This window comes from Macadamia integrifolia, chromosome 9, assembly GCF_013358625.1.
Source record: "Macadamia integrifolia cultivar HAES 741 chromosome 9, SCU_Mint_v3, whole genome shotgun sequence".
NCBI classification, from domain to species: domain Eukaryota; kingdom Viridiplantae; phylum Streptophyta; class Magnoliopsida; order Proteales; family Proteaceae; genus Macadamia; species Macadamia integrifolia.
Genome location: NC_056565.1, coordinates 24,110,461 through 24,138,334, shown reverse-complemented (window position 1 = coordinate 24,138,334; position 27,874 = coordinate 24,110,461). Strand labels below are relative to the sequence as shown.

The 27,874-nt window shown below is 39.2% G+C and overlaps 3 protein-coding genes and 1 long non-coding RNA gene across 6 annotated transcripts; 1 reads left to right on the top strand and 3 right to left on the bottom strand.

The window, feature by feature from the left end:
• Positions 1-208: 208 nt before the first annotated feature.
• Positions 209-1,176, bottom strand: LOC122088021 (LOB domain-containing protein 16-like). Its single transcript, XM_042657161.1, has 2 exons — positions 895-1,176; positions 209-751 (listed from the first exon to the last, which is right to left on the bottom strand). The coding sequence occupies exons 1-2, from the start codon at positions 1,174-1,176 to the stop codon at positions 407-409; spliced, it is 627 nt and encodes a 208-aa protein (XP_042513095.1). The 3' UTR covers positions 209-406.
• A 3,334-nt stretch (positions 1,177-4,510) lies between these two features.
• On the bottom strand, positions 4,511-11,131 carry LOC122088050. Of its 2 annotated transcripts, XR_006142959.1 has the most exons (3): positions 10,666-11,131; positions 10,126-10,387; positions 4,511-4,819 (listed from the first exon to the last, which is right to left on the bottom strand). It is a non-coding gene; the product is annotated as an uncharacterized LOC122088050 (long non-coding RNA). The 2 variants fall into 2 exon arrangements; XR_006142958.1 differs by lacking the exon at positions 10,666-11,131 and having other exon boundaries at positions 10,126-10,594.
• Positions 11,132-11,307: 176 nt separating this feature from the next.
• On the top strand, positions 11,308-15,579 carry LOC122088049. Its single transcript, XM_042657184.1, has 4 exons — positions 11,308-11,569; positions 11,871-12,163; positions 12,283-12,372; positions 13,635-15,579. The coding sequence occupies exons 1-4, from the start codon at positions 11,368-11,370 to the stop codon at positions 13,668-13,670; spliced, it is 621 nt and encodes a 206-aa protein (XP_042513118.1). The 5' UTR covers positions 11,308-11,367; the 3' UTR covers positions 13,671-15,579.
• A 421-nt stretch (positions 15,580-16,000) lies between these two features.
• LOC122087925 (protein DMP9-like) lies at positions 16,001-26,604 on the bottom strand. Of its 2 annotated transcripts, none has more exons than XM_042657062.1 (2): positions 26,367-26,604; positions 16,001-17,068 (listed from the first exon to the last, which is right to left on the bottom strand). In XM_042657062.1, exon 2 carries the CDS (start codon positions 17,058-17,060, stop codon positions 16,428-16,430), a length of 633 nt encoding a protein of 210 aa, XP_042512996.1. In that variant the 5' UTR covers positions 17,061-17,068; positions 26,367-26,604; the 3' UTR covers positions 16,001-16,427. The 2 variants fall into 2 exon arrangements, with proteins under 2 accessions (XP_042512996.1, XP_042512997.1); XM_042657063.1 differs by lacking the exon at positions 26,367-26,604 and adding an exon at positions 24,783-26,267.
• Positions 26,605-27,874: the final 1,270 nt, after the last annotated feature.

The window sequence follows — 27,874 nt, the reverse complement described above, 5'->3', positions numbered from 1 at the left end:
ACAAGAAAATATGCAAAACAATGACAAGAATGACATAACATAGTAAATTGCCTTCAAATTATTTTGATTTTTTTTTTCTTTACTTCTAACTTAAAGAACTTTCGAAAATAAACCATAAGGACATTCCAACTTCTTAATTCACCGCTTTAATTACAACAAGATGCACCTTGTAATAAAATAGTTATTTGCATAGATATTGTATTTCTCTTCCAACAAGTGCATAAATCTAAAAATAGGCTTTTTAACTCATCATGGTAAGTTTTTTTTTTTCTTTGCAGATGCACTTTTGTATTTACAGTCATAGATCAACATTGTCTTCTACAGGCATCAATCATCACCCTTGTCACATATGAGAGAGAGAGAGAGAGAGAGAGAGAGAGAGAGAGAGAGAGAGAGAGAGGATGAATCAGTTCCTCATCATCCTAAGAGCCAGAGCTTGAAGCTCACCCAAGTCATTGGTACCCAATCTTTTCTTAGTGAAAGGTTGAAAAGCTAGATCATCTGTGTCTTGCATGTCCTGCATCACCATCCCATCACTGCTATGGTCCATAGAGTCCAAAGAGCTCTGAGATGTAATGGAATGCATGCATGCTGGATAAGGCATCTGGGGAGACCCAACTCCACCACCTCCTCCAAGGACAGGCCCTGCAGTTACAGAAGTCCAATGATTGTCTAAAGACCTTGAATTAGCTGCAAGGTTGTGAGCCATCTGAGCCTTCACTTGCATCAATTGGGCTTGCAAGTATGCCACCTAAGACAATGAAGAAAAACCCAAATCTCATCAATCAAAAGGTGTCATTAATCATTTATAAATTCCAAAGCGTTGGAAAAATAACCTTTTCCCACCTGTGTGCAAATTAATAGAGATACATAACAGAAAGACCCATAACCCACCTGTTGTTGAAGCGCGAAGATATGACCAACACAGCCATAAACGGGATCCCTAATCCTGGCCTGAGCTTCATAGGCAATGGTGACGACGGCCTCACATCTATCAGGGAGAGGAACATGTAACAAAAGCTTAGAGACATTACTAGCACCAAACACCTTATGAATTGCAGCAAAACGAGCAGGGCCCTGCTCTGAGCAAAAGTAAGGAGCAAATATGCAATCAGAGGCACATTTTCGCCTCAAGAACTTGCAGGCACCACAAGGAGATCCACTTCCAGCAGCCATGGCTAGAGAAAGAGAGAGAGAGAGGTCTTTTTTTTTTTTTTTTTTTCCTCTACTTGAGAGGTGAGCACACGAGCACAGAGGAAGAGACAACCCAATCCACCCACACGAGGTCACTAGGAAAGGGTGCCCAAGAAAAGGTGTGAAAGGGGGAGGGGGTGGGGAGGAAGGGGAATATGGAAGCTGCTCAGGGTAGATTTACAAAGGGGGAAGTGTGTGTGGGGTTTGGAGTTTGGAACACAAAGAGGCCAAGGGAGGGAAAGAAGGTGTTATAAAGGGGTTGGATGGGAGACATGGGAGGTCTGTGTGTAGGGTTCTAAGGGAACAAATTTTAATGGTGAATAACCATAATCATAATTTTTATTCGTATCTTTGGAGCGACTAGCGAAGGTTTCTTGTTTTCATTTTTGGGACTTTTTGGGTCAGTTCGTGGATCTTATTGTATACATTAAATTTTAAGAGTTTGATTTCAGCTTCAATCTTCAGGCGTTTGGGGATTAAAAAACACACTCTAATTTTGTCCGCCGACGCCGCACCTGGGTACCGCTGTCTGCTGCACTTTGTTCGCTTTCTCTCACTGTTTGATTGCTACGTGGTCATCATCTCACGGGACAATATGATTTTTTTTCTTTCTTTTTATTATAATTTTCTTATAAACATCACTCTCCTTACAGGAATATAATGTCTCACTATTTTCTTAATTTTTATGATTGAAAGAACTTTGCCAGTCTGACATAAGAAACATCAAATATATAGACCAATAAAGAAGAATTGGTTCTTACGATCCTCTTCTTATCAACAATTCTTAGGAGCTGTATAAACACGATCGAGAAGTCATATGAACAGAATATTCCACGACTAAAGCTTAAAGAAGTAGTTTTTGCTTTGACTCTGGGGCATTGCCCTAAGGTATCTATCTAGTGCTCACCTAAACCTATCGGAAGGTCAAAACCGGTCTATTATAACGCTTTAATGATCCCTTTTTCATCTGTTGAAAGAGAGATTACTATACTATAGGGAATGCTAATAGGTGATAGCCAGGTTGAGCTTCGATACCTAATTTTAGAAGACCGATTTGGCACTTTGTTCAGGTAGGGATCTCAGGCAGGCCTATTAGGGTTTAAGTGAAAGGAGAACACCAACAAAGACCTAGCAAAAAAGATTCTTCGAAGGATTACCTCTGCACCATCTAAGAGATAGGATTTAAGGCGGAGAGCATTTCCAACGTAAACAGGGGTGAGAGCACTGTGATCGTTTCACATCTACTGTGTCTAGGTATTTTTTGCACCAGACTAGTAAAGTTCTATTTCCCAATCGCTAACATTACATGGGTTACTCCATGTCACAAAAAAAATCTACATACATCTCAAAGATAAAATTTTTTACTAAAAATAAGTCCAAAAAGTGGTTCAAAATTCTGACTTCAAGTTTTAGTAAAATCTAGATTATCATTAAACGGAAAAAGAATATAACATATAAATATCACCTTTATAATTTTAATTACTTCCTATATTCATTTTTAGTTGAAATTGTAATAGGGAGATGCCTATCTTGTCTCACTCATAAGGTTGAACACGGTTTTACATCCAACTTTGTATTAAAATAAAATAGGGTCTTTTGAGATGTTTTATTAGGGAGTGAATGAAGGGCAAACAATTCTTTTGGAGAATAATATTTTTTTATTTATTTTTATTTTTTTTTGTTGTAAGAAACAACCATGATCTCGTATATGATTAACTATGGGGTATTTTTGGATGATCTTTACTATGTTCAAATGGAAGATTTCTGGACATTTAATCTACTTAAAAAATGATTTTGGGGCGAGTCCGTTTAGAGCCCATTTAGACTTCAGTAGGTCTGTAGCCCGTTTAAGGTAGCCCAATTAAAGCCTGACATCGACCGGCCCGATTACAAACCGTACCATACCCCCCAAATCTAAGCCCGTTTAAGCAAACTGGCATTCACAGTGCAAGGGTTTCACACTGCCAGACCTGGTTAGGCCCGACCGAGACCGTCCCGGCCTGATCGATTGACACCCCTACTAGACAGGCACAAAAGAATTGCACCAATCCTATCGTATGCACTAAAGATGTCTTTGCATGGCCTCCCATTGGTCTACATGCTAAAACAGTGGCCACCTAAGTGAGTAATGTTCTCTTACCCTCAATGATGTTACAAGGTGCCAAGGGATTAGTTTATGGGTATATATCGACATTGGTATTGATGTTGATATGGCTGATATGAATTGATTGATACGACTAATCTGATACTGATACCTAAAATTGTGGTTTCAGCTGTTTCAGTTGGCAAAGTAGATGGTTTTGGAATCACCACTTCCTAGTCCCTCGCATTGAGCACCACCAACAAATGGGGTCGTGTTGGAGGGGGGACTATTTCTTGTAATTCCAAGTGGAAATACATTTAAAAAAAAAAAAGAGCTTAACCAGTTTTAATTATTAACATAATAAGGTTGTTAAGGTGGTCCACATAAGAATCTATACGGCTCTTACAAGTCATCCCATGTGGAAGGGTGATTTGATAATTCTAATTGGTTAATAGATAAGGTATTGTGGCTATGTATTAAAATTCACAACAAGAACTCCAATCCCAAAAATAAGAATCCTCTTATAACATTTGGACAAAACTTTTGTATTTTTCTTAGATTTTCAAAGCTTTATTTACTAACAACATTGAAAATCGATAGATGATTAGTTGAATCCCATCTTTTACCTGTCCACAAAATGTGAACCCCACTAATTAAGGGTAGATCCAAGATGACTCTTATTTAAAGGGTCCAAGAAACCATTCCTTTCAAAATCAATTATCCACAATATTCATTCAATTAAATTTCCCGCTCGCCGCTCTCTCTTCTTTATACTTCCCCATTTATATCTTCTGACCAGGTCTCCATGGACCACAATCAGAATTTTGAAAAAAAGAACTTTGTCCGAAACCGCAGCATGGCCTATACCAATTGGTCCCCTGTGTCTATCTCTCTCCTTTGCTTATGAAAAGACACCTCTGACCTTTGTTTTGTGAATGAGAGAGATGGACATTGAAAGGGCTAGCGTATTGAAAACTATTTCCTTATTTCGAATTCTCTGGGGAGCTCATAATATTTAACTCCAATCCACAATTTTCCATTCAAACTTTTTGGACATGATTCTTGCATCAAGTTTCAATCTCACCAAACTTTGGTATTAACTGTGAAATATAGCTTTAAATATGAAAAAAAGACAAGAAAAGGTCCCCATGCACGCCAATCAGCACATGGGAATCAATTTTGTCAATAGAATCCACAAGTCATGAAGGACAGAAAAAAAATAAAATCCTAATGGATGGAAAATTTATTATTTTGCTTAAATTTCTCTTTTGACCAGCACATAAGAGAAATGTGCTATACAATTACCCAATACAGAGTTTTAATGGAAATCCAACTATAGTGGGCTCATGAAATCTAGGATGCTTCCTATTTTCAAGAACAAAACCTTTACAACCCCAAGCAGTAAACAAAACAGGTAAGAGTTCCCTAGACAAGACAGACTCTCAGAAAGAGCAAAAATCACTTAAATCACTTACTTGTGTTTCCATATCTCTTGTAGTGAAACCTTGCCTTCAAAGGCTTCAATAAGAACTGCAGTTTAACCTAGTAGATACCAACATTTGATTCAGTCAAACCACACAGAAATATATATATATATATATATATGCTTGGTAGAATGCAGAAAGAGCATGCATCATGCATGGAATGCCCAAACATGTTAGTTTGATCATCTAGCCTAGAAACCATAGTTCAGGATCGGATGAATTTATATATCCTTTTCTTTTTTTTCTTGTGGGGGGGGGGGGGGGGGGGGGCCTGAAACATAGAAATTTATTGGAGTAACTAAGACGGAACAAACTTCTCCAAAGAGGGAACAACAATGGTATAATACACTATCAGACACTGATCATTAGGCTTGTTAGATATCTAAGTAATTCGGACAATGAAATCTACCATCTAAAATTTGGCCATTGAGATGTATGTGGGATTCCTTATTACATGGACTAACCTATGTACTGCCAAGGGGCAAATAGTGAAGCATTATACTTCAATAGGCATAGTGACACCAAGAAGACCCTATAAATAAACATGCTGCCCTAATGGCTAGACCAATCCAGTCTAGCCGTAAGGACAGTCTCTTCTATATTGGGCCGATCATTACCTATTCCTTTTTTGTCAAATGGTATCAGAGCCTGGTTCAATCTGTGGGTTGCAATCATAATTTCTTCTCTTCATTGTTTTGAGAGTCCCTTTTAGGGTTCTTCATTGTGGTTTGCAACCACCTATTGCTGCTCTGTTCTTATTCTATCCATGATGTAGTTCCTTGTTGAAACAATATAAAAACAATGGTTTAATGAGGATGATGTCTCCTACAAAAGTAATGTTGTTTTTTATGCTATGCTATTGCCTTTGATGTCCTATTGCACTATCCTCCACAAATCTGGAGGCAACTCTAGTCCTAAAAGTCTCATCTCTTCCAGATCACCCAGCTATGAGAAATCTCAAATTGAGTCTGAACATGTTCTGCTAGAATTAATTTCTGAGAAAAAAAATAATTTCACACTTTCAGATCGTTGGTTAATGAGTTCGATGGTTAAAATCCACAGGGTTATGGACCGATAGCATAAACCTGAAATTTCGATTCAATCAAACTCCTATCAGAAGAGTTCTCTTAATCACAAGTGTGTTTGGTTACCGTTGTTCTATTTTACTATCATTATTTTATTTTAATTTCAAGTCCACCCATACTTTTTAATTGGTAATACCCTTCATATCCTTTCCTTTCCACTACTTTAAACAAGCTTTTAAGATTCTGTTTTATTACCAAATTGCCCACTTTTGTAAACATTGAATTAATTACTAATTTATCATTATCTTGTTCTTCTCGGCTATCGTTTGATTGGGTAGGCCTATAGGCGATCCGAATCAGGGTTTTCAAACCCCGGGATATATCCCTTAGCCTTCATGCCAACGGTCGGCAGAAACTAGCTGGATGTCGCCCTGGGCTATATGTGAGTTTTAAGATATTGTTTCTTGTCCTGCTGTTGTGTTATCATTTCTATCCTATTTCAGCATGATTGGCTTATTGTCTGATAGCTTTGATGAACCCATTGTTGTTTGCCATAGTTTCTCAAAGGCTGTTGTCTATGGTCAAAATGGGATATATATATATATATATATACAGTGATGATCTACAAGATCTGTTGCTATTTTCATCATGTGGTTGGTATTTTTTATCTAGACACTTTGATGTAATTAGTCGTAGCTATTGTGACTGTTGCTTTGGTTGATTTGCGCTATTTCCTCATCTTGCGAATGCTGTGTTATTGTTATTATTGAAAATTATTAGCTTAGATTTGTTTCAATTTGAAATATCTAGGCCCTTATTTGGTGCGGCTGTTCTTGATTCAATAACAACAATATTCAAAACCTTATCTCAACTTAATGGGGTCGGCTACATGGAGATTCCAAGCAAGGACAAGCGCATGGATGTATGCAAAACGATTGACGGGTTATGGCTAATTAAATAAGTGTCGGCTGTCAACCTAACAGACCACTACAAATCAGCCATAAGTTTATAAGGATAACCTATAATAAGGTATCGGTTGTCTACCTGACGTACCATATAGATCGCTCAAGCCAAAGCATCCTACATACATTACGTCCACCACCAAGACAATCCATCATCCAACCTAATTTTATGAAAGGAGGAATGAGCTAACGAATTCGTGACATACGGTTGTTCTTGAATATGTGGTTTATTTGCTGCTGTTGTTACTACAATATGATGATGGATTATTTTTGCTGCCTCCCTTGCATTATTTTTTATATGTAGCACCATACGTGAGGGGGAGTATTGAGGATTCAATATTTTAAGATTTATTGTGAAAGATTATTTGCCCTGCCCGAGATAAAGCATTGTGAAGATTATTTGACCTTAGCCGCCATTAAGTTGGGATAAGGCTGAGTTTATTGTTGTTGTTGTTGTTGTTTTGAAGATTATTTTCCCTTGCCTTGTTCTGTCTACTTATGGAGATTACTTGCCTGTCTTTCTCATGAAGATCTAATGTAGAGCTTAGTTGACAAGTCAATCAAGCTCTCAATCTGCAGGATGCTTTATTCAAAGAACATTCACAGTCCAACCAACAGTAGCATAAAATCAGACTAAGAGAATACCCAAGTAGGAAACCAGCACAACCATAGATCCCAATAGAGAAGGGTTCTCTAGCCAGATCAGTAACTAGTTGACTGGGGTCAAACAGGGACTGTTACGAGTCTCAAACCATCCAAACAATAGGGATTACATCAACTGAAAACAAAGGAAGAACCAAAATAAGCCAATAAATCCTATCAATCTCAGGTCTTGGCTGCAGAAATCATTACAGGACAAAATCTGAGTGATTTGTATAACTCCAGACCAGGTAATCCAATAGAGTTGAAACCCTGGTCGATTCCAAAGGGCAGCTGAAACCAAATGGTAGGTTTGTCTAGGAGAGAGAAGGATTGGAGAGCAAGAAATTTTGAAATTTCTGGGCAGAACTGAGAAAGGACCAGATTCAGTTACCTTTGATGGATTGAGGTTGAAGTTGCAGGTCTTGAACACATTGAACAACAAAGAAGAAAAAGATAATAAAGGAGAAAGAACCCCTCGGGCTTAACACCGCAGAGGGTCAGTTGAATCAAACACCAACTCCACCAGCTTTGATCAAACACAAAGCAATTGGCAGCAAGGAGTAGCAGCAGCGGCAACCATGGTTTGGTTCTTCAAATCGTTGCTTCTATGGAGCCAAGCATTATGTTCATAGTGATAATGGGGAAGGGAAAACAGCCTAGTAATTGGAAGGTTCCAAAAATGAAAACCCCACAATTGATTGCCTTTACCATAAATTCCTAAAAACAGAAAATAGAAAAAAACTAAAAAAGGAAATTAATGACCTGACTCAAATACTAACTTGGCTCCTAAAAACTATCAAAGACTATAACAACTTAAATTGAACACAACTAAAAAGGAATCTAATGAATAAGGAAATAAACTAGTTAATCCCGCATGCAACCTTAATACCCAAGTTTAGACCTATAAAAGTGTCCTATTACACTCAAAACACATGGGATCAAATCCCCAACATGTATGGAACCCAACCCTAGGCTTATTCCTAATAAAACAAGCCTATTTCGATGATGGATTTACATCAAGATCATTATCCTATGTCTCTTTTGTGGAGATTATTGCATATCTTCTTCGTGAATATTATTTTCTTATATCTGTGCTGAAGATTATTAACCTGCAACAATGATTTATTTATCTTCCCCTACTGCTATTTTCTGGGCTTTTGCTATTGCAAAATTTGTTGATGCTATATTTTGGCCTACAGCTGATACTCTGTCACTCATATGGTTATCTGGATTTCTTCATCATGAAGAATTTTCTCTACTCTTGTGCTTATATTGGTGTTATGACTAGGAGTTTTTCCATTGGTTCTGTTGTTGTGGACTACTGGCTTCTGTGGTAATATCTATTCAAAGTTGGGTGGGTTCTCCTGGTTATACATCTCCTTGTTGTTCCAAGCTGGAGCATATTTTCCTAGGCTCCAGCTTGGGGGGGGGGGGGGGGTATTGAGAATATAGGGCTGGGATGTTTTTTATTATACTTTTCCGATCAGGTGTAATTATATATAAATGTCGTTCTAAGTTGCCATTAGGGTTATTGTCCCTGTAACAATGCAAAGGTTATACTATAAATAAACATACTGCCCTGATGATTAGACCAATCCAGTCTAGCTGTATGAAGGGCCTTTTCTTCTATGTTGCACTAATCTTACTTATTCCTATTTTGTCACAGTGGTGACACCATAGCAAAGCAGGCTGCAAAGCTACCAAAAGAGAACTTTGGGGCTATATTACTAGCAGTAATTCGATGTTTATCCATCTTATAGCCACCTACAGGCCTCCTGTGCGTGCTGAATGTTAATCCCTGAAATTGCCTATATATTCAATTTCAGATGCTTAGATGGTCTCTATAGCCAAAAGAACAAGTGGAAGAGATCCATTGAAAAGAAAGGAAACCACAGCCAAAAATGCAGATTCTTGAATGGAGCTCAAACGTTGAAGAAGTCTGCCCTTACATCTCGTCAGAGAAACCAAAAGATACCTATATTCCAGAAGCTCAACTGAGATGGCATAATTCCTCGAAATGGAAGATATTTCAGAAACATCAGGCCTTTCTTTTCTATTTTCCTTCTATTCGATTTTCATTAAGGAATTGTTTTATCTAAATCTCCTAATTTGTGTGTGGAAACATGATATTACATAACTTCTCCTTGGGGGTAAAATAAAAGTGTTCATATAGCAAGGGGTAAATAAAGAATAGTGAAGTGTCTTACTTCACTTAACACTAGTTTGTGTAGGATTTCTTTTGCCAAAAAGGGGGGATTTGTAGGAGCTTTCAAAGTGTTGCCACATTGGAGGTGGCACCCAAGAGTTCCCTTCCACAATATCTTTCTTACCTCCAGTTAATAAACATTATAGTCATGAATTCAATGCACTGACTCCTAGTTATCAGTCTTTCAGAATCAAACTGAATTATGTAAATGCATCATTTGCCTCGACCAGAGGTAAGACTATCCAAGTAGAGGATTTTTCATCTAATTAATATAGCAAACTCTTTTCCCTTGTCTGATATGATAATGCACATAGCAGACCTGAAAGCATTGGTACCCTGTAGTCAAACCCTCAAATTCATGCCCAAACTCAAGCATTTTGGTTCTCAAACCAGATTTCTAGGGTGTCATAGGTCCATATCAGTTGATGACGACAAGGGATTAACGAATAATCAGTCTATCCAAATTGTAAGGAAATGATTAACCATTAACAAAAATAGAATAAGAAACTGTCAAAGTATAGTAACACACCTCTTCTTTTGTAATCTACAGGTTGCAGCACTTGCAAGTAGCATGAGAAACCTGAGAGACTTGAATGCCATATTCATCCTTAATGTACTTTCTTATTTTCTGCTGATCTTCCCTCGAAGCAAGTCTATGTCATCAACATCATCAAGGCTGAAAGCACAATACAGTAAATAGATGACAATTCCTTGCCAACCAGAAAACTAGTCTATGTCATCCTTTTGATCTGATTTGTTTTCTTGAGTATGTAATCAGTAGGACAACACATCTGTTTCAAAAGTAAGTGGAATTGAGGTCCTCTGTCGTTGAAAAATAATTCAATAGAACAGATAAGAGGGAAAAAAAGGGTTAATCCTATATATATTTGGTCCAAAGTAGCAATTGGGAGGAAAATGTGAGAGTCAAATCACTCACATCAGTCAAATGAACAAAACTCATTCCAGAATGCCACTAATCCAATGCTCAACAACCCCTCCTCCTCTCTCCCCCAATCCCCCTCAAAAAAAAAAAAAAAAAAAAAAAATTGCACAATGCAAGGGAAATTACCAGATAAGGCAAGCACACCCAGAAAATTAACATCACTGGATAACTATAATTCTACCAACTAAATGCGAACAGAGAAGTATCAAAAGAAATAGAAGTAACAGCAGCGCCTTTCGTGAAACAAAGCAATAATCTTTCCATTTGTAAGCGCAAATGGGGGTTTAAGCAGTAGGCAAACACATCTAAATAAAACTTCAGTTTGCAATGGGCATTGCAGCATATGAGCCTAAATTGCATCAAAACAGGGGAGGGAAACCAAATTTTAAGCATTAAGATCTTGGTGAGGAAAAGAATGATGGAGGGATAGAGAGAGAAGTTTCAGGCATGAAGCCATCCTTTTCGATGGTCTTCTTGCATGATTTGCAGGACGACCTCACATAATCCACCTTCCATGGCTTTTGCGGGTTCGCAATCTCCTTACACTGGCCACTATTGGCCCTCTCTCTCTCTCTATTGTGGTTGAAGGGATTCTGACCTCACCATTGGTGCACTGACCGATACCATCCATGATACCAAATTTTTCCAACAACGATTCACCGAATGAACTCGTTTGAGTCATGTTATACTAACTGGGTTGACCGATATGAGTTTCGTAAACCGATTCTTGAAACTTTTTGACAATTTCATGATATCATTTTCTTTCATTAAAATGACTTTGAAGTTCTTCCGTCGAGCAGTTGAGGTGCAGCGTTTCTTCGAGCATCAATGGCGGATAACCTGTTTTTGGGCCTGCCACCTCCATCTGCAAAGCCAAACATTCCTCCTGCTCTTCCTTCAGTTGCAGACCAACAAGCTTCTAAAGATACAACGAGGGGAACAGGAACGGCTCCAGCTCCAGCTCCAGCTCCAGCTCCCATTCTCAAGAGCGCTCTTAAGCGAGAGAAACCTACAGAAACGCAGACCGAAGGTGCGAATAAAGCCAGGTTACGGATTCCTTTCTCTCTCTCGTTTATATTTTTTGTGTAAAGGACTTTCACTGGTCTTTGATGCAATTTGCTAATTTCTAGGGTTTATCGAAATTTCTTTACATCCTATTGAAATTAGTTAATCAATTGGAATCTTATCCAACTTTGTTAATTTTCGGATGGATACTTGATGGCTCACCCGCTCCCCCTATTTTTCTTCTCATTGAGAGAAAAGGTGAATCAAACTCTAAACCTACCATTGAATTCTCTGTTCATGGAGTAATTGTTATAATTTCTCTGCAGCATCTGAAACAGCTCAAAAACGTTTGAGGTTCAAAACAACTGTGGATGCGTCTGAAACACAAGTTATAGAAGCGATGCAGAGGATAACAGCCCACATTAAGAATCCCGCCAAGTTCAGCAAGGCATCGAAACTTGCCATGCAACTTATTCAGGCTGGTAGTGTTAAGCCAGGAACTAGTGATCAATTCTTTGACATACTAGAAACTGCAATGTCTTCACCAAGTGCTTGCAACGATCCTTCTGTTCGAGCAGATTATCATTCCCTTTTCTCAGCAGCTCAAAACATTAATGAGGTAAGGTTTTCCCCCCTCCCCCACTTTTTGGTGTGTTAAAACTTCTAACAGTTCTCTCCATAAATATGTAGTAGATTTCTATCATCGTTCCTTACACGCTTACTTTTCCTCCTTCACAGTGCCTCAGTAAGAAGCAGAGAAACCAGTTAACGACATGGACACTTAGGGCGGTGGTGGGAAATGATCTTTACACAGATGATAGCTTTGTGGTATGTACATGCTTTCAGCTAGCTTTATTATGTTTATGTTGATCTTAAACAAATAGTTGGAACTTTCGTGGATAGAGAGGAGAGAGGGGGAGGGGGGGGGGGGGGGGGGCGCTGAGTTGTGGATACCTTCGTTATTGATGAATTCAAAGAGTAGTTCGAAGGTTTGAAGGGGGGTTGGGGTGGATAGGTTTTGCTAGAGATGCCACTAGAAGCTTAAGCCAGAATTTGCAGGCCGTTAAACAATGTTTTTGGGGAATAGGAGTAGATAAGAATTAACAGAGCTCACTGTAAACGTAGGGGGAGCCACTTTTGGTGGTGGTAATATAGCATAAATGCTACTAACACTTGATGAGCGAAGTATGGAGTATTTATGGTCCTTGAAGTATAGTGATATAGTGGTGAGGAAGTCTGTCTGTTCCAACGCAACTGAAACACCCAGATAATAGACCCATGTTTGACTGACATGGACAAGCAGTATCTACACCCTCAAGGGCTATATGAATTGGAGGGGGATAATTAACTCCTCCTTGGAAGCCTTGGCCCCTGGGGTATAGCAGTGTACTGGTGAGGAGGAAGTCTGTACTAGTCCTGGTTATCCCCCACTGTTATCAGCACAAATTTAAAAGGAATGAAGACATATTATGCAGTTATCTACAGCCTCAAGGACTTATGAGTTGAACAAGGAGGAGATTGAGCTTCCTTCCAGAAAGCTTCAATATGTTTTATATTCACCTTGACTTCTTACTGAAGCTCCCTCTTTGCCTAAAAGTTTCTTATTGTTGTTGTGAAGTTTTAAGCAGACTTTTTCCCTTTAAAGTTAAAAGTGGTTGTCTTCTGGAGAATATTCTGAAAGGGGAGTTTGACTGTGGTAATTATGGAGCTGAAGTAACCTAGCCCATACATCTATGAAAAGCTTAAATAATCTTTTAAGAAAATGTGCCTAATATCTGAGACCTTTCCATCCACTTGGACTTCATTCTGATGCAGTAGCGCTATTCTTGGTTGCATCGGCACTATCCACTTTGGAAACCCAATCTCAAACAGAACTGGCCCAACCTGGTATTTTTGGCTAACAAGGGCGGTAGTAGTTTATATATTTGGGGTTTAATTTTGTCATTTAATGTTTATTAAATTTTTAGTTCTTGTCACCATGTCCCAAACCAAGTCCTCTATCAGGATAAAAAGTGGAATCCTTTTATGTTTTTAACTTTAGAGTTTGAATTGGAAGCCTTTTATGTTTTTAACAGCATTATATATGTAAGGTTTTCCAATGCTTGGAAGAGAATCGAATGGAATAAATTGGGTTGCTGTCAGAGGCCGGAGCCTAGAGTTGGCTGCGAAATCTTCTCCGAACCCCCATCGATTCAGTCTTACACCCTTTCCAGTAAGCGCTTTCTTCCTTCCTTCCTATTTTCTTTCTTTATTTCTTCTATTTTTCCTTTTCTCCTCACCCTTCTTTCCATTCCTTTACCATACTTTGTTCTTGCTGTCTGCTGCCATTTCCCTTCTCTGCTGTTAGCGATAGTTTTGGTTTGAAATGAGTTCTTTGGAACTCTACTGCTGCAAACCATATTGACCTGATATTTCAGGGATTAGGTCACCTCCCTAGGGAGACTCAAATCCTAGATCCATGTCCCAAACCAAGTCCTCTATCAGGATTAGGTCACCTCCTTAGGTAACCTGCTATTCTTTCTACAGCCTAGCTTGGTTTGAAGAGAAAATATTATTTTATTACCTGAGATTTTGGAGCCATTGTTGGTTGATCTTAAGAGGATTACATGTTAAGGGTTTATGCTTAAAATCCTATTTAAAAGAAGCTGAACTGAGGGAGTTATAATGCCTGCAACTGAATTGGTTCTTCTGCTGGCTGCTGGTTTGAAGGTTGAAGACAACCTTCCTCATGGCTTTCTTTTAAAACCCTTTATCCCTTATTTCCATAATTGCCCCTCATTCTGTCCTTGTCCCTATATTCCTAGTTTTCCCTTCATCTTTATTTATTAATCTCTATTCTGCCCCTTCCTACTCTTATATATCGATAGCGTTTGAAGATTCTGTTTTATTACTAACTTGCTATCTCCCTTTGTAAGCTTCAGTATGTTTACAGAATTTCCATAACTTCTCATATTTGAGTTATTTAATACTTGGGTCGGCCATGAGCGATCCCAAGGCTGGGTTTCATGGTTGGGATTGCACCAATTGGTATAAGAGCCGAAAGTCCCTCGTCCATATCCTAACCATGGTGGCTAATAGTTAGGTTCTCTAACAGCTTTGCTCCTTCCTATAAAGATGAAACAAGGGCAGATATTGCCAACCTCATAGATCATGTTGATACCCTCAATACAGCTGTCAGTTACCTCCATACTATGATGGCATCCATGTATTGACCGACTGGTGTCTTTAAATAAAGGAAGGAGTCCCATTCAATTTGCGGATTCTTCCAACTCCATCTCACAAGGCCTATCTCATGTTACACCACCTCCGCCGCCACATTATTCACAACTACCATTTCCACCATATAGGACTGGCTGACCTTTTAACTAAGTTTCTAGATTTTGGTCAGCCTTGAAACCAAAATATTTCGACCAAAACTGAAATTTCGATTGAAACCTATATATTTTTTCCCTACAAGTTTTGATGGTTGGTTTTGAAGGCCAAATGGCCAAATTAGGTCCTAAAACTTTTAGGACACCCTAATTGAGGCGCTCTAAATATAGTGGAACCATTAAATTTTTAAAAAATAGCCCATAATGGTGGTTTGAGTTTAGATCTTATGTTGGTAATGTATGTTGTATACATTCTCCAATATGGCCTATTCCACACAATCTTTAGTATTAGAACACATATAATTCAAGTTGTTAAAAATTGATATATCGGAGTCAACAATACAAGCAACAAGCCACTCCTATGCCCATCTTAGAGTCTTATACTCCTAGTACCAAAATGAGTTCCGGGTAGGATCAAAACAATTAGAATGTTTTTATTGCCGAGCCAAGTTATCCTCCGATTGTATCGCAAAAGTTGGCCATGTCATATTGTGGTGGAAGAAACACTAGTCATCAACATGTTGGAGTCTATAAGTACTCTAATGTTTGAGATTTTAAATGTAACTGTAAGAATACGAATCAGTGTAGCTACGGGTCGAACACAGGGAGAACAACCACTTTATTTTTTTACTTCTTTTAATAATGCGAAAGTGAACCGATTAATGGTTGTGATCTAATTTTAATTACCGTCCTAAACATATGTATCTAAAATAACGTCCTAACCATTCGTCATCTAAGAATTTAAAGACGCAAGCCACGCAATTAAAATTAAATAAATAAATAACTAAAAATAAACAACACACGCAATTANATATCTACCTCATACATAAGCGTGACACTACCTCCTGTCTAGATGTCTCTGTGGGGCCTCCCATTGGCCTATGCACCGGGATAGTGGCCACGCAAGTGGACAAGGTTCTCTTGCCCATAATGCAACCTATAGCTATAATATTCTCCAATATTTTATTTTCAAAAAAAAAAAATATATTTAATATTCCATATTTATTCTCCATTCCTCCCATATGTACGTACAATTTTATTAATTTTTCATATCATCTTCTACCATATACAGGTCAGCACACTAGTTGAGACAATGTACACAATTTAGAGAACAATATTTATTACAAGCTAGCTGAGTCGAGGTATACAACTTAGAGAACAATATGGGATAAAGGACTGTCTAGGAGTGTACCTAATTGCTGCACCAGATATATAGGGGGTTGCAATGATTGTCTCACCCCATGAAAGGTGGAAATGCTTACTCCCTTGATGGCTCTGGATGCCCACCTATTGGCCTCCTCATTGATACTGGAGCCACACTCTCTACCAGAGAACTCTTCCCCCATAATATTTGTTATAGACTCTCCCTTTCTCACTGTCTCTCACACACTCACACAAAACAGACAAACAATAGATCTACAAAGCACGATCTTCAAGGGCATATTCTCTGAGTACTTTTACACACACGCAAATAAGAGACAAAGCTGGATCTTCAAGAGCTGCATCCTCTAGTCACCCAAGCATCCCTACACCGAAGCGAGTGTCAGGAAAGATGAGAACCAGGCCACTACAAGCAATACTCACAATTAGAGGCAAAGTCTTCATCACTTCAGCCATTACAGCTTCATGTGCAGGTAACAAACAATCCCTTACACGCTTATCAGATAATGCAAACACTGCAAATACAAAAGCAGACATGATTGCATGGATCAAATCTGTGGCCTTTAGGGTGTACTCTTTTCCCTCTTTATATCTTTTCTCAAGATCAGAGTTGAATAATAGCAACCCTTTTTTAGTCACAATTCCATGGTATACTTTCTTGCCATCTTGATAACTATCTACAAGTTGAAAAAAGAAGCAGGAGATAACACAGAGAGCTATGAGTATGTTCATCATTGTAAAGTTCACCGTATCACATTTTCCATTTTCAGATATTGGTGCAATAAGCATGTTGAAGATCAAGAGAGTTCCACTGGGGAGAAAATTAACAAGCACAGAGGTCTTTGATGGTGTTTGCTTCATTGGTGCATAAATCTCAGATGGTTTTCTGTCCATTCCTTTTGTTCCCTCTTTTTCTTGGTTTTCCACATCATCCACTTTTGTGGAGTCACCCTTATCATTGTTCTTTGCTGATAGTGAAGACATGGCAGAATCTGCAACAAGGGGTAAAAGGGTTTTGATCATATTTTTCAATAAGGTTCCTTGATTTCACGAGCATATGAATATAAGGCTCTCTTTGGTATAATCTATATTTATGTTGAAACATAAGGAGAACTAAGAAACATAAGTAGATCTTATTGACTATATTGAATTATTATGACACTATGCAATAATAAGAAACCCAACCTACTATTTTGTACTTTGTTTTTCTTTGTTTCCTATCTTTTCCTTTTATAGATGAGGGCCACCAAAATAGTGCATATCCTCTATTTTATGAATGGTGCTTATGTGCTATGGGGTTACACTATAATAGCAAGTTCTCAAATTTGATATAAATAGAATTTACTTTCTCTTGGGTTAATAAGTTACCAATCTGAGAACTGAGATTACGAACCTTGTAAATGACAGAAATTAAAATTAAATTCCCTAAAAGGCGTGATCACAAAGGTAATTTCTATAAATTGTTTTTTTCCAATTTGTTGACAAAGAAAAAAATTGGTATTATGGTGTACTTTCTTTCCCCTTCTTTTGGTATTATGGTGTTCTCCTTTTTTTTCTTTTCCTTTTACAGAATAAAATAAAATAAAATAATTCAGGGTGTTTAAACCAAGTGACTAGAAAGTGAAAACAAATTTTTTTTTTTAAAGAAAATTAACAAGAATCAAAAGAGAAAAGTGATCATCCAACGCAAAAGAAGCCAAAGAATTAAGAGTCACACAAGACTATATAGATAGACAAATAGAATTGGTCATGCACTTGTCTAAACACTCCATTAATTTAATATAAACTTGATCCTTGAAAACTTATATTAATTAAACCAAAGGAATCAATAAACCCTTATTTTGTATCGTATCTAGAATTGTAATTACCTATATATTCACCCTTTTTTTTTTTTGTAACAGGGTAATTTATTAAGAAGGGAAGAATATCCAAAAAAAAAAAAAGAGTAAAAAAGAAAATTACAGCTAACGCCATTAGCCCAACTTGTTGTCTCCACCTTCGGCATTGCCATCAGCAGAGAAAGCAAGCGAGCATCCTAGCCAAATCTAAATCTGTGCATATTTGCACCATCATTCACAAGCTCTGTTACAATGCGATTAGGAAATTCCACTGAAGTCTCGGACAGGCCAGATTTAGAGGCCTTTTTAGCTAAAAAATCTGCAATGGGGTTTGCTTCCCGAAAGCAGTGAGTTATTTTCCAAGAAATGGATTCCAAATAATGAAGGAAAAAAAGCCATTTTTGGAGAGCAAACCAGGGGATCTGCCTTCGTTGAATCGCAGACACCACAGACGCCGAGTCTGATTCTATCCACACATGTGTCGCTTTATGAGTCTGTGCCATTGCAATTCCTTCCAATATCGCTTCAAACTCAGCCTCGTATATCTTCTTAATTCCCAGAAAAATACTAAAAGAATCACAAACCTGGCCTTCACTGTTTCGCATCACACCACCTGCTCCAGCTTTACCAGGATTGCCCAAGGAACTACCATCCACATTGATCTTTATCCAGCCAGGGGCCGGTCGACACCAGTGCACCTCAAGGGGTGGAGAAGAAACTGAGGGAGAAATCGATAAGCCCAGATTTCTGCAGCATAACACATCTGAAACTGCCTTAACCTCTTTGCATGAACTGCCATGGCATAGAATCAGCTCCTGTCTGATGGATTCAAAAATAAAATTAGCCTGTCTTGCCTTAGCCTCATGCCTTCTTTGATTTCTCTTCCACCATAGATGATAAGTAATTAGCAGAAATCCCATCTTCCATGGCTTTTTAACGTTGAGGCCAGTAGCTCTTCTCTTCCACCATAGAAGGAAGTTAGCAATCGACACCTGATTTTTCCACTGAATTCCAAAACAATTTAAAAATTTTTTCCATATAGAAATAGATAATGGGCAGTGGAGAAAAATATGATCAATATTTTCTTCGGCCATCCCACAGAGATAACAGCAAGAGGCCAAGTAGACACCTTTGCTTCTAATGTTCTCGTCTGTAGGAAGCTTACAGTGAACCAGCCTCCAGCCAAAAGTAGAATATCTAGGGGGTAAGTCCTTTTGCCAAATTAATGAGACCCAGGGCACCTTAGGCGACTCCTTTCTGATGACCTCCCAAGCTGACGCCGTAGAAAAATTCCCCATAGGCGTTAAAGACCAAACACTTACATCTTCCATTTGCACACTGGGAATTTTAATCTTTTTTATCTGATTAAAAATCTGCTTAAGCAAAGGAGCATTTACCTCTGGAAGATGCCATTGTCCCTCTCTAATAAAATCTCCCACTGTAGCAGAAGTGATTAGAGAGCTGGAATTATCTAAGTTGATCTCCTCCATTATAGATCTCTGTCCCCACCATTTATCCTTCCAAAAATTAGCAAGAAGACCATTACCAATAATCCATCTTTCCTTGTCGTCCACAAAACTCCACATTTTTTTAATTCCTGAGGCAATAGAGGAGGGACGACAGTCTTTAAGAGTTCTTCCATCTTTCTTGACATACCTAGCTCTGAGAAAAGCAGCAGCAGTAGATTTCTCCTTTCTCATTCTCCAAACAAGTTTGCAAAGCATGGCCTTGTTAGAATCTCTAAGCCTTCTTATTCCCAGACCCCCTTCCTCCTTTGGCTTGCACAAGGTGTCCCACTTTACAGTGATTGACCGCACCGTGTCAATCTCCCCTGTCCAAATAAAATTCCTCATCCATCTCTCCATCAGAGAGATGAGGGATGTAGGCCACCAGTAAACTGAAAAACTATGGGTAGGCATTCCAGAGATAACAGTTTTAACCAGTTCCACCCTCCCCGCCATTGACAAGAGCTTGCCTTTCCAACCTGCCAGTCTACTCTTAATCTTGTCCATGATCGGAAACAAGGCCTCCTTCTTTATTCTTCCCTTGAAAATTTCTACTCCCAGATATTTGGTAGGGAAATTACACACCGGGATGCCCAGAATGTCAGAGATGCACTGCTTCCTGGCAAGAGGAATTTTCCCCAGGAAGAGTTTGCTTTTTTCTAAACTCATACATTGGCCTGAAAATTCCTGATATTTCAGCAAAAAATCCTTTAAATTCCTGACATACTTCATAGTGGCATTGGAGAAGATAAAAATATCATCTGCAAAGAGGATATGACTAGGGGTAGGGACGCCTCTTGGGCCCTGAAGCGGCTTCAATTTATTCATGTGAATCAAGGACTTAATCCCTCTGGACAAAACCTCTTCCGCAATAATAAATAGTAAAGGAGAAATAGGATCCCCTTGTCTTAAGCCGCTCTCAACATCAAAGTACCCCTGCGGGCCTCCATTGACCATAATTGATATCTTAGTCGATATCAACATCTGATGCAGCCATGAAACCCATTTCTCAGAGAATCCAAACTTACGAAGCACGAGAAATAGGAAATGCCACGAAATAGTGTCATAAGCTTTTTTAATATCAATTTTAAGGCCAAGACCACCCCCTCTTGTAGAAGCAAACATCATATTAGCAAGCTCTGATGCGAGACTAATGTTCGAATGAATTAATTTCCCTTTTTGAAAAGCCCCTTGTTCTTCCGAAATCAGACGAGGAAGGAACTTTTCAAGTCTCAAAGCCATCACTTTTGATATGATCTTGCAAAAAAAATTCCCCACGCATAAGGGGCGGAATTTGTCCAGAGAGGAAGCACCTTCCACTTTAGGTATCAGCACCAAAAAATTATTGTTTATCCCTCTAGGCATATGACTAGAGCTAAAGAAATGGCGAGTTGCAGAACATACCTCCCTTTCAACAATATTCCAGCATCTCCTAAAAAAAGCTCCTGTAAATCCATCTGGTCCTGGAGAGCTGTCCGGGTCGAGCTCCCATATTGCCTTCTTTATCTCTTCATCACCCGGGATAGAATCCAAGAAAAAAATATCATTTTGTTGAAGAACCGTGGGAATGGAGTCAAGAAGGTCCACATGATCTATAGTAGGGGTGGCTTTGTGAAAATCCTCATAAAATTGCACAATGTACTCTCCCAGCTGTTCGCGACCTTCCACAATGGTCCCATCTTGTTTCTTGAGGCATCTAATGGTATTTCTAATTCTTCTCATTTTTGCAGACAAATGGAAGAATTTAGAATTCATGTCCCCCTGCTTCATCCATCTGATCTTAGCCTTTTCCGCCCAAAGCTTTTCATGCAAATCCAAGGCTTTAATCAAAGAAGTTTTTGCATCTGCTTCCCTAGCAAAAGAGTGGTCATCTAACCCGTTGGCTTCAATGTCTAACTGCACCTGCTTTAAGTTTTTTTTTGCATCTTCAAGAGCTCTATCAATGTTTGGAAAGGAGTTCTTAGCCCAGATTTTCAAAACTTCTTTTAATTTTTTCAACTTGAGCATGAGGACGAAAATAGGATTCCCTGAAATCCACTCACTCCAAGATGAGTTAACCACAGTTTCAAAATCTGTATGGTCTATCCAAAATTTGTGAAACCGAAAAGGGGCATTAGGCGGTCTCTGAGACAGGGCTGAAGTGACCATAATAGGGGCGTGATCAGAGGCAATTCGATCAAGGACTGTTTGGGCACAATCCTGAAATCGAGATATCCATTCGTTATTACAGAAACTTCTATCCAACACTGCGCGAACATTACCTCTGCGGCGGTTGTTGGACCAAGTAAACTTCAGTCCAGAAGAAGGCACTTGAGCCATTACACAAGCATCAACCATGGCTCCAAATTCAGCTGCCGACCCCATACTGAAGTTGCCCGGCCCTCTCTTCTCATGAGATTGCAAGGTTGCATTAAAATCACCCATAATTACCCATGGAGTAGGGGACTGAGGAGAATCAGCCAACAACTTCATCCACAAAGTTCTTCTTTCAGCTCTAAAGCTACTTGCATGAACGAAAGATACTTGAGCCGTAATTGAGTCCCATGTAATAGAAACTGAAATATGCTGCTCGGACTCAGCAATAATTGTAGGAATATTTAAATTCCTCTTCCAAACTACCCATAAATTTGGGGCCTTTCCGACCCGAGAATTATGAATAAAATTGCAACAGAAACCCAATCTATTAAAAAATAAATTAGGGAAATTAGTTACCTCGATCATTGGCTCCGCAATGCAAAGAATATCAGGATTCTTTTCTTTCACAAGAACACGTAAGGCGTTCTTACCAGAGGCCTTCTTCATACCCCTGATATTCCAGAATAGCAGCTTCATTATGTCACTTTTTGGTATAGGTCTGATGAGCCGACTTGGATGTCTGCTCCTTTTCTATAACTTTGCCTTTCCTTGCTGCCGCCTCCTCTGCGCGTAAAGCATTATCAATTGCAGCAACCTCTGGATGGTGAACAAAAGCACGTCCTCCCTCCATCTGGGTGGGAGGAAGTCCCTTTACAATATGCTCAGCCACCACCCCTTCCTCACCTCTACCGCCTCTACCACCTTTAGTTGATCCTCGACCAGCATGACCTCCATTGTAATTAATATTACGTCGAGGCCTTAAGTTCCAAGCTGCAAAAGATTCCTCCAAATTGTTTCCAACCCTTGGATTAGCATCATCCTTTCGCTGCTCGCTTTCCACAGAGTCAGATTCCCCGTCGGAAACCGTATTGATATGGTCCGACCCATATTCACCCTCACCCAATGGATTATCCACCATATTTGGCACCAGATTCTCCCTGCAGTGATTATTGATAGAATTCGGTCCTCCCAAATTCTGTGAAAGTGTATTTCCATCTAAGTCAACCACCAGATTTCCTTCCACAAGGCAGTTAATTTCCTCATTCACTGTTTCCATAACCGTAGGAGAGAAATATTCTCCTACCAATCTGGGACTCCTCACACAGCTGGGGCTGGCCGTTTTTGCAGTGGAACCTTCTCTTCCAACTCCGGCGAAGTTACCTTGGACATGAACATCTGCAAGAGAAATTCCATTATTCTGGTTAACAGGCTTTCTTTCGTCCTTCTTATCGCGACATTGGTTGGCCATATGGCCCAGTTTTTTGCATAAGGTGCATCTTGAGAGATCGTCCTCATACAGCACACGCTGTTTGAACCAGAAAACGATGTTTGTACCAGGTTTCATTCGTTCCACTTGGATCTCCTCCACCCTGGCTCCGACCAAATCGACCTCAACGAGGACTCTGGCGTAGTTGCCCATGGTGCCATTCAATGTTTTGCGATCCAATGCTACAGGCCTCCCTGCGGCTTTGGCCATTGTCAGAAGGATTTTTTCATGCCAATACTCCATCGGAAGTTCAGGGAAACGAACCCAGATTAGTTTAGTTTGGGTGTGATTATCATGGATGCTAAATTCTGGCCTCCATCTCTGAAATCTAATCACCTGAGTCCCAACTTTAATGGGTCCTCGTCTCCATACCGATGACATATCCCCCTCCCTCTCAAACCGGAAGAGGATGAAACCCTTCCCTAGAGGAGCAAGATTAATCTTCCCCTTCAAGTTCCATAACTTTGCCGAATCACGACGAATATCATCCATGGAGATGAACCTGAAATTTACCCTTCCGATCAGGGAAAAAGAGAACGTTTGAAGTTTCTCTTCATAAGCCTCTTGTGGTACCACCACCTTAGTCAGAGGCCCAGCGCGGATAGGCTCTGGAAGATCATCCACATCTGGCAACCCCTTCTTTGACACAGCAGCATAGGATCGACGACGACCTTCAGCATCTCCTCCAGGTCGTTGGTCCCCCATTGTTGCACCCTCTTTCGGCCTGATCTCCTTAGGCACTAATTCTCTATGATCCTCCACTGAAGCATAGCTATGGTTGGAAGCAAGGCTCCAGAAATCAGTGATTAACATTTGTTTACTTCTATCCGGTGGCCGGCCTCCGGCAGGGGCAAAAAATTCCGGCCCAGTTTCCAATCTCACCTCTTCCTCTCTCATCGCTCAAAACCTGCCCGTGAAAAAACTTTGGATCTGATCTCCCTCCTTCTCTGCTCTGCTCTCGTTTTGATCTGTCGGATCTGCTCTGCTGCCGTGAGAACCGGATCTGCTCTCTGCTGTCTGAAGTTCGGATCTGATCTGCTCTGCTCTGCTGTCTGAAGTTCAGATCTGCTCTGCTATGCCGTGATAATTTCCACCGCCGACATGAAGGTCCAGAGCTGTAGAAGGCGAAGTTCGGATCTGCTCTGCTCTGCTATCCCATCATCCAAAAGCCACGAGTCCGACTGAACCTCTCAGTATTCAGTCTAACTAACCTGCGTCTAGCGAATGGAGATCGTCGCCGTCGCCTTCTACAGATCGTCGCCGTCGCCTGCTGTAGAAGTCTTGGCCTTCAACAGATCGTCGCCTTCTACAGATCGTCGCCGTCGCCTTCTACAGATCGTCGTCGCCGTCGCCTTCAACAGATCGTCGCCGTCGCCTGCTCAAAAATGTACCATCAATCCAACAGATCGTCGCCTTCAACAGATCGTCGCCTTCTACAGATCGTCGCCGTCGCCTTCAACAGATCGTCGCCTTCAACAGATCGTCGTCGCCGTCGCCTTCAACAGATCGTCGCCGTCGCCTTCATGTCCCTTTGCTCCTCCTCCGTCAGAAGCTTCACACCAAAGCTTGATATAGTTCCAAATCATCCAGTCCTCTGTGATTTCACTATCTCTTCCTCTCTCAATATCCACAAAGTGGATTCTTCAATTGAGCATTTTTTTTACTCCCTATATATTCACCTTACGATGTTCATTTAGTTTAACAAAACAAATAATATTAAAGAGAAGAGAGAGATAACAACCTGAAGTTTTAGCGAGGAGAAAATAGAAGACCACTGATCTGAACTCTTCAATAGTCTTCTCTGCCTCAAATACTAAAGAAGAGTTTAGAAGTTGAGAAGTCAAAGAGATGATGATGTAGAAATCCACTAAGGGAGCTAAAGGGATACTCCTACTTAAGAATATGTGAGCTAACTAGTTCTTGCACAAGCTAGACTGAACTAGACTAGGCTGGTTCTCCCTTGGTCCAATGGTATAGGACTAGCTCTTAAGCCACCCTCATAGGCCTTGATACGATCGAACCTTTGTAGCATCTTAGGGTGATCGCATTGGTCTTCAAATATTTCAGTCATGTGAACCAAACTTGCATCACTCCTTTTCATCCGATCAAGTACACCTGATGAGTTAGAAAATTCAATTGATTGCCCCTCCCAATGGTTACCCCTTTGCTCATATTTTTTTTCTTTTAAGTGTGTTGTTTGTTTGTTTGTTTGTTTTTTTTTTTTTTTGGCTCACGGTGTGGTTGGCCCTGTTTTCTTGGGCTTGTATTTCCTCTTTTACAAAAAGAAAAGTTAAGACTTAGTATATTTTTTTTCCTATCTTGCCCTTTTATAGATGAGGACCCACCAAAATAGTGCATATCCTCCATTTTTTAAACGGTGCTTAGGTGCTTTAGGTTTAGTCAAATGAGGACCTATATGTAATTAACAGGGCTAGTCATCCATCTTCACTTGAAGTGGAATCGAGTCTTTCAAGTCAGTAAAACTAGGACTCACAAATATGGTGTGAGTACATTCACCCATCTAGGGTCATTATTACTCTCATCCTCCATTGGATAAAGTCGAAAATTCTCTTCGCTATTCCCTGATATCCTTCACACTCCACCTGATACCCTCGGTCAAGGGACTCTTCCTTTTCTACGAGTGAAGGAAAACTCAATTCCACTATTATTGTGTAAGTTCTCAATTTTGATATAAATAGAACTTACTTTATCTTGTATCAGTCTAATAAGGACCAGAATTGCTATTTTAAGGCCTCCATTTTATTTGAAAAAGGGCAACAAGGGAAATGAAAAATTGTATAAATATGAGGACCCCCAAATCTAGTTTCATTGTACCAGCCTCTTTGTAACCTCAATGGTTTGTATATCATATATTGAACCTTGAGGTCAAAGGTTCTAGGCTTGGTAGAAGCAGAGAAGAGCAAAGTCCAGTTTCATAGAACAAAGTGCATCCTTTCTGCACTATTTGTTAACAAAGCAAGAAATGTTTGTTTTAAAAAATGTTTGTTGCACATAATGTTGCCAAACATGGAGCTATCTAGGCTTTTAATTGATCAAGTTTGGGTGTTCTCTTCCGTGGTGAGGACTGGACTTAGAGCCTGATATGGCTACTTTCATTAGTAAAATCCCAAAAGTTAGGACCAATTCTAGTCCAGACATTTGGCAAAGGCAAAACTTATACTAGTTACTTATTATATTCTCTTTTTTACTAAAAAAAATTCTGATCTGGTACGGAACTGAAGCAAAAGTTATAGGTGTGCAACCAGTGTATCTTAATTAATTTAATAAAGCTAAAAATACTAAAGATAAGTGAGAGACAACCAACCTGAACTCTTAGCTAGGAGAGGAAAATAGATGAACTCTGAACTCTGAACTCCTCAGCCTTCCATGCCACAAAACTGAATCCTCGAACAATGGGTGAGCACAATCCTCTTTTCTTATCAAATTCCTTTATATCTACATTAATGTTGTGTAACAGGTGTTTGGTCCAAAACTTATTAAGGACAAGAAAGGGATTGGCTAGCAGCCACATTTGAAAACTTGCGTAGGTTAAGAAAATTCAAATTCAAGAATTAGATGTGAAGTTTTAATTTGTGTTTAATGTATGAGATGATATAGCTTGTTTCCTTGGCTTCTATGTGGCCTCCTCTAACTGAGGTCTGCAGCATCTTCAACCACACAAGGGCTAGTGGTTGTAGTTGTGATTGTGTATAATAATTGTTGAGGGGACAATGATGTCTTGTATTGTGTAGCTTATGTTTGGTATAGTTTCATAAGAAAAAGATAAGAGAGAAGCGAATTGAAGGGTCATAATTCCTTCCCCCATCTTTTTAAATTGTTTCACATGAAAAGCTGTCATCTACTCAGCAATCGTTCCATGGTATGAATGCATGTGAATGACCCCTCACCCATATCTTTCTTTTTTTTTTTTTTTTTTTTTGGGCTAACAATTAGTCCCATTGGCCCATACTAACCCCATATCCATATCTTTCAATTATCAACCCATTGAGAAAATACATATTGGCCCACACTGACCCCATATCCATATCTTTCAATTATCAATCCATTGAGAAAATACATAGGCTGAAAATTGTCTACATTCTAAAAAAATAAAAAAATTCCACAACTGCTAAGTCCGGGGTTAAGGTTTTTTTTTTTTTTTTCTTAAGTTTGCATACATTGAGCTTCTGACTTGGTTGGTGATTCGGAGTTGCCCTATGGTGCTGGTCCTCCATTCTCACTCGATGGGAATTAAGGGTATGTTTTGTAATGTTTATATTCCAAAAATGTATTTCTTATTTAGCTTTTTTTTGTTCATTTGGAGTAAAGAAATGTATTTGATAATATTAGGTAAATAGTATTTGTAAATAAAAAAGAAACATAAATCAATTTAGAATGCACATTAATAGAATTACTTTTTCAACTTTTGTAGATTATTCTCATAAATATTAAAACATCTATGTCATTTTTTGTGCTGTTAGATATCTGTCGAACATTAAAGTAAGTCATTGCCGCCCGTAATGGGGTAGGTCGTCATACGATGAATTGAAGGATGTCTATATGGTTATTGATAGGACTTTTTTTATACTAAGGTAGAAGGTGCTTTTAATTTTCATTCATGAATTTTTTAGAATTTTTTCACCAGGGAATAAAATGATTTTCTTAAAATAAGGAATACTGATTTTCTTAACCTCCCAGCGACGTTGGGGTTTAAATAATTTCGATGAGATAAAGGTAGTTTCAGATCGAAGGGTAAAAAATTGGGATAATGTCCCTTGGCCAATCAAACCTTGCTTTAATCCATTCTAATCAACGAATTAGATAAGGGTATTT

Coding starts and splice junctions, on each gene's coding strand:
- LOC122088049 (XM_042657184.1), top strand. CDS start 11,368: ATGGCGGATAACCTGTTTTTGGGCCTGCCACCTCCATCTGCAAAGCCA. Junction 12,164..12,282: donor CAGCTCAAAACATTAATGAG/GTAAGGTTTTCC, acceptor CCTCCTTCACAG/TGCCTCAGTAAGAAGCAGAG. Junction 12,373..13,634: donor ACACAGATGATAGCTTTGTG/GTATGTACATGC, acceptor TATATATGTAAG/GTTTTCCAATGCTTGGAAGA.
- LOC122087925 (XM_042657062.1), bottom strand. CDS start 17,060: ATGTCTTCACTATCAGCAAAGAACAATGATAAGGGTGACTCCACAAAA.
- LOC122088021 (XM_042657161.1), bottom strand. CDS start 1,176: ATGGCTGCTGGAAGTGGATCTCCTTGTGGTGCCTGCAAGTTCTTGAGG. Junction 752..894: donor TCTTCGCGCTTCAACAACAG/GTGGGTTATGGG, acceptor TCATTGTCTTAG/GTGGCATACTTGCAAGCCCA.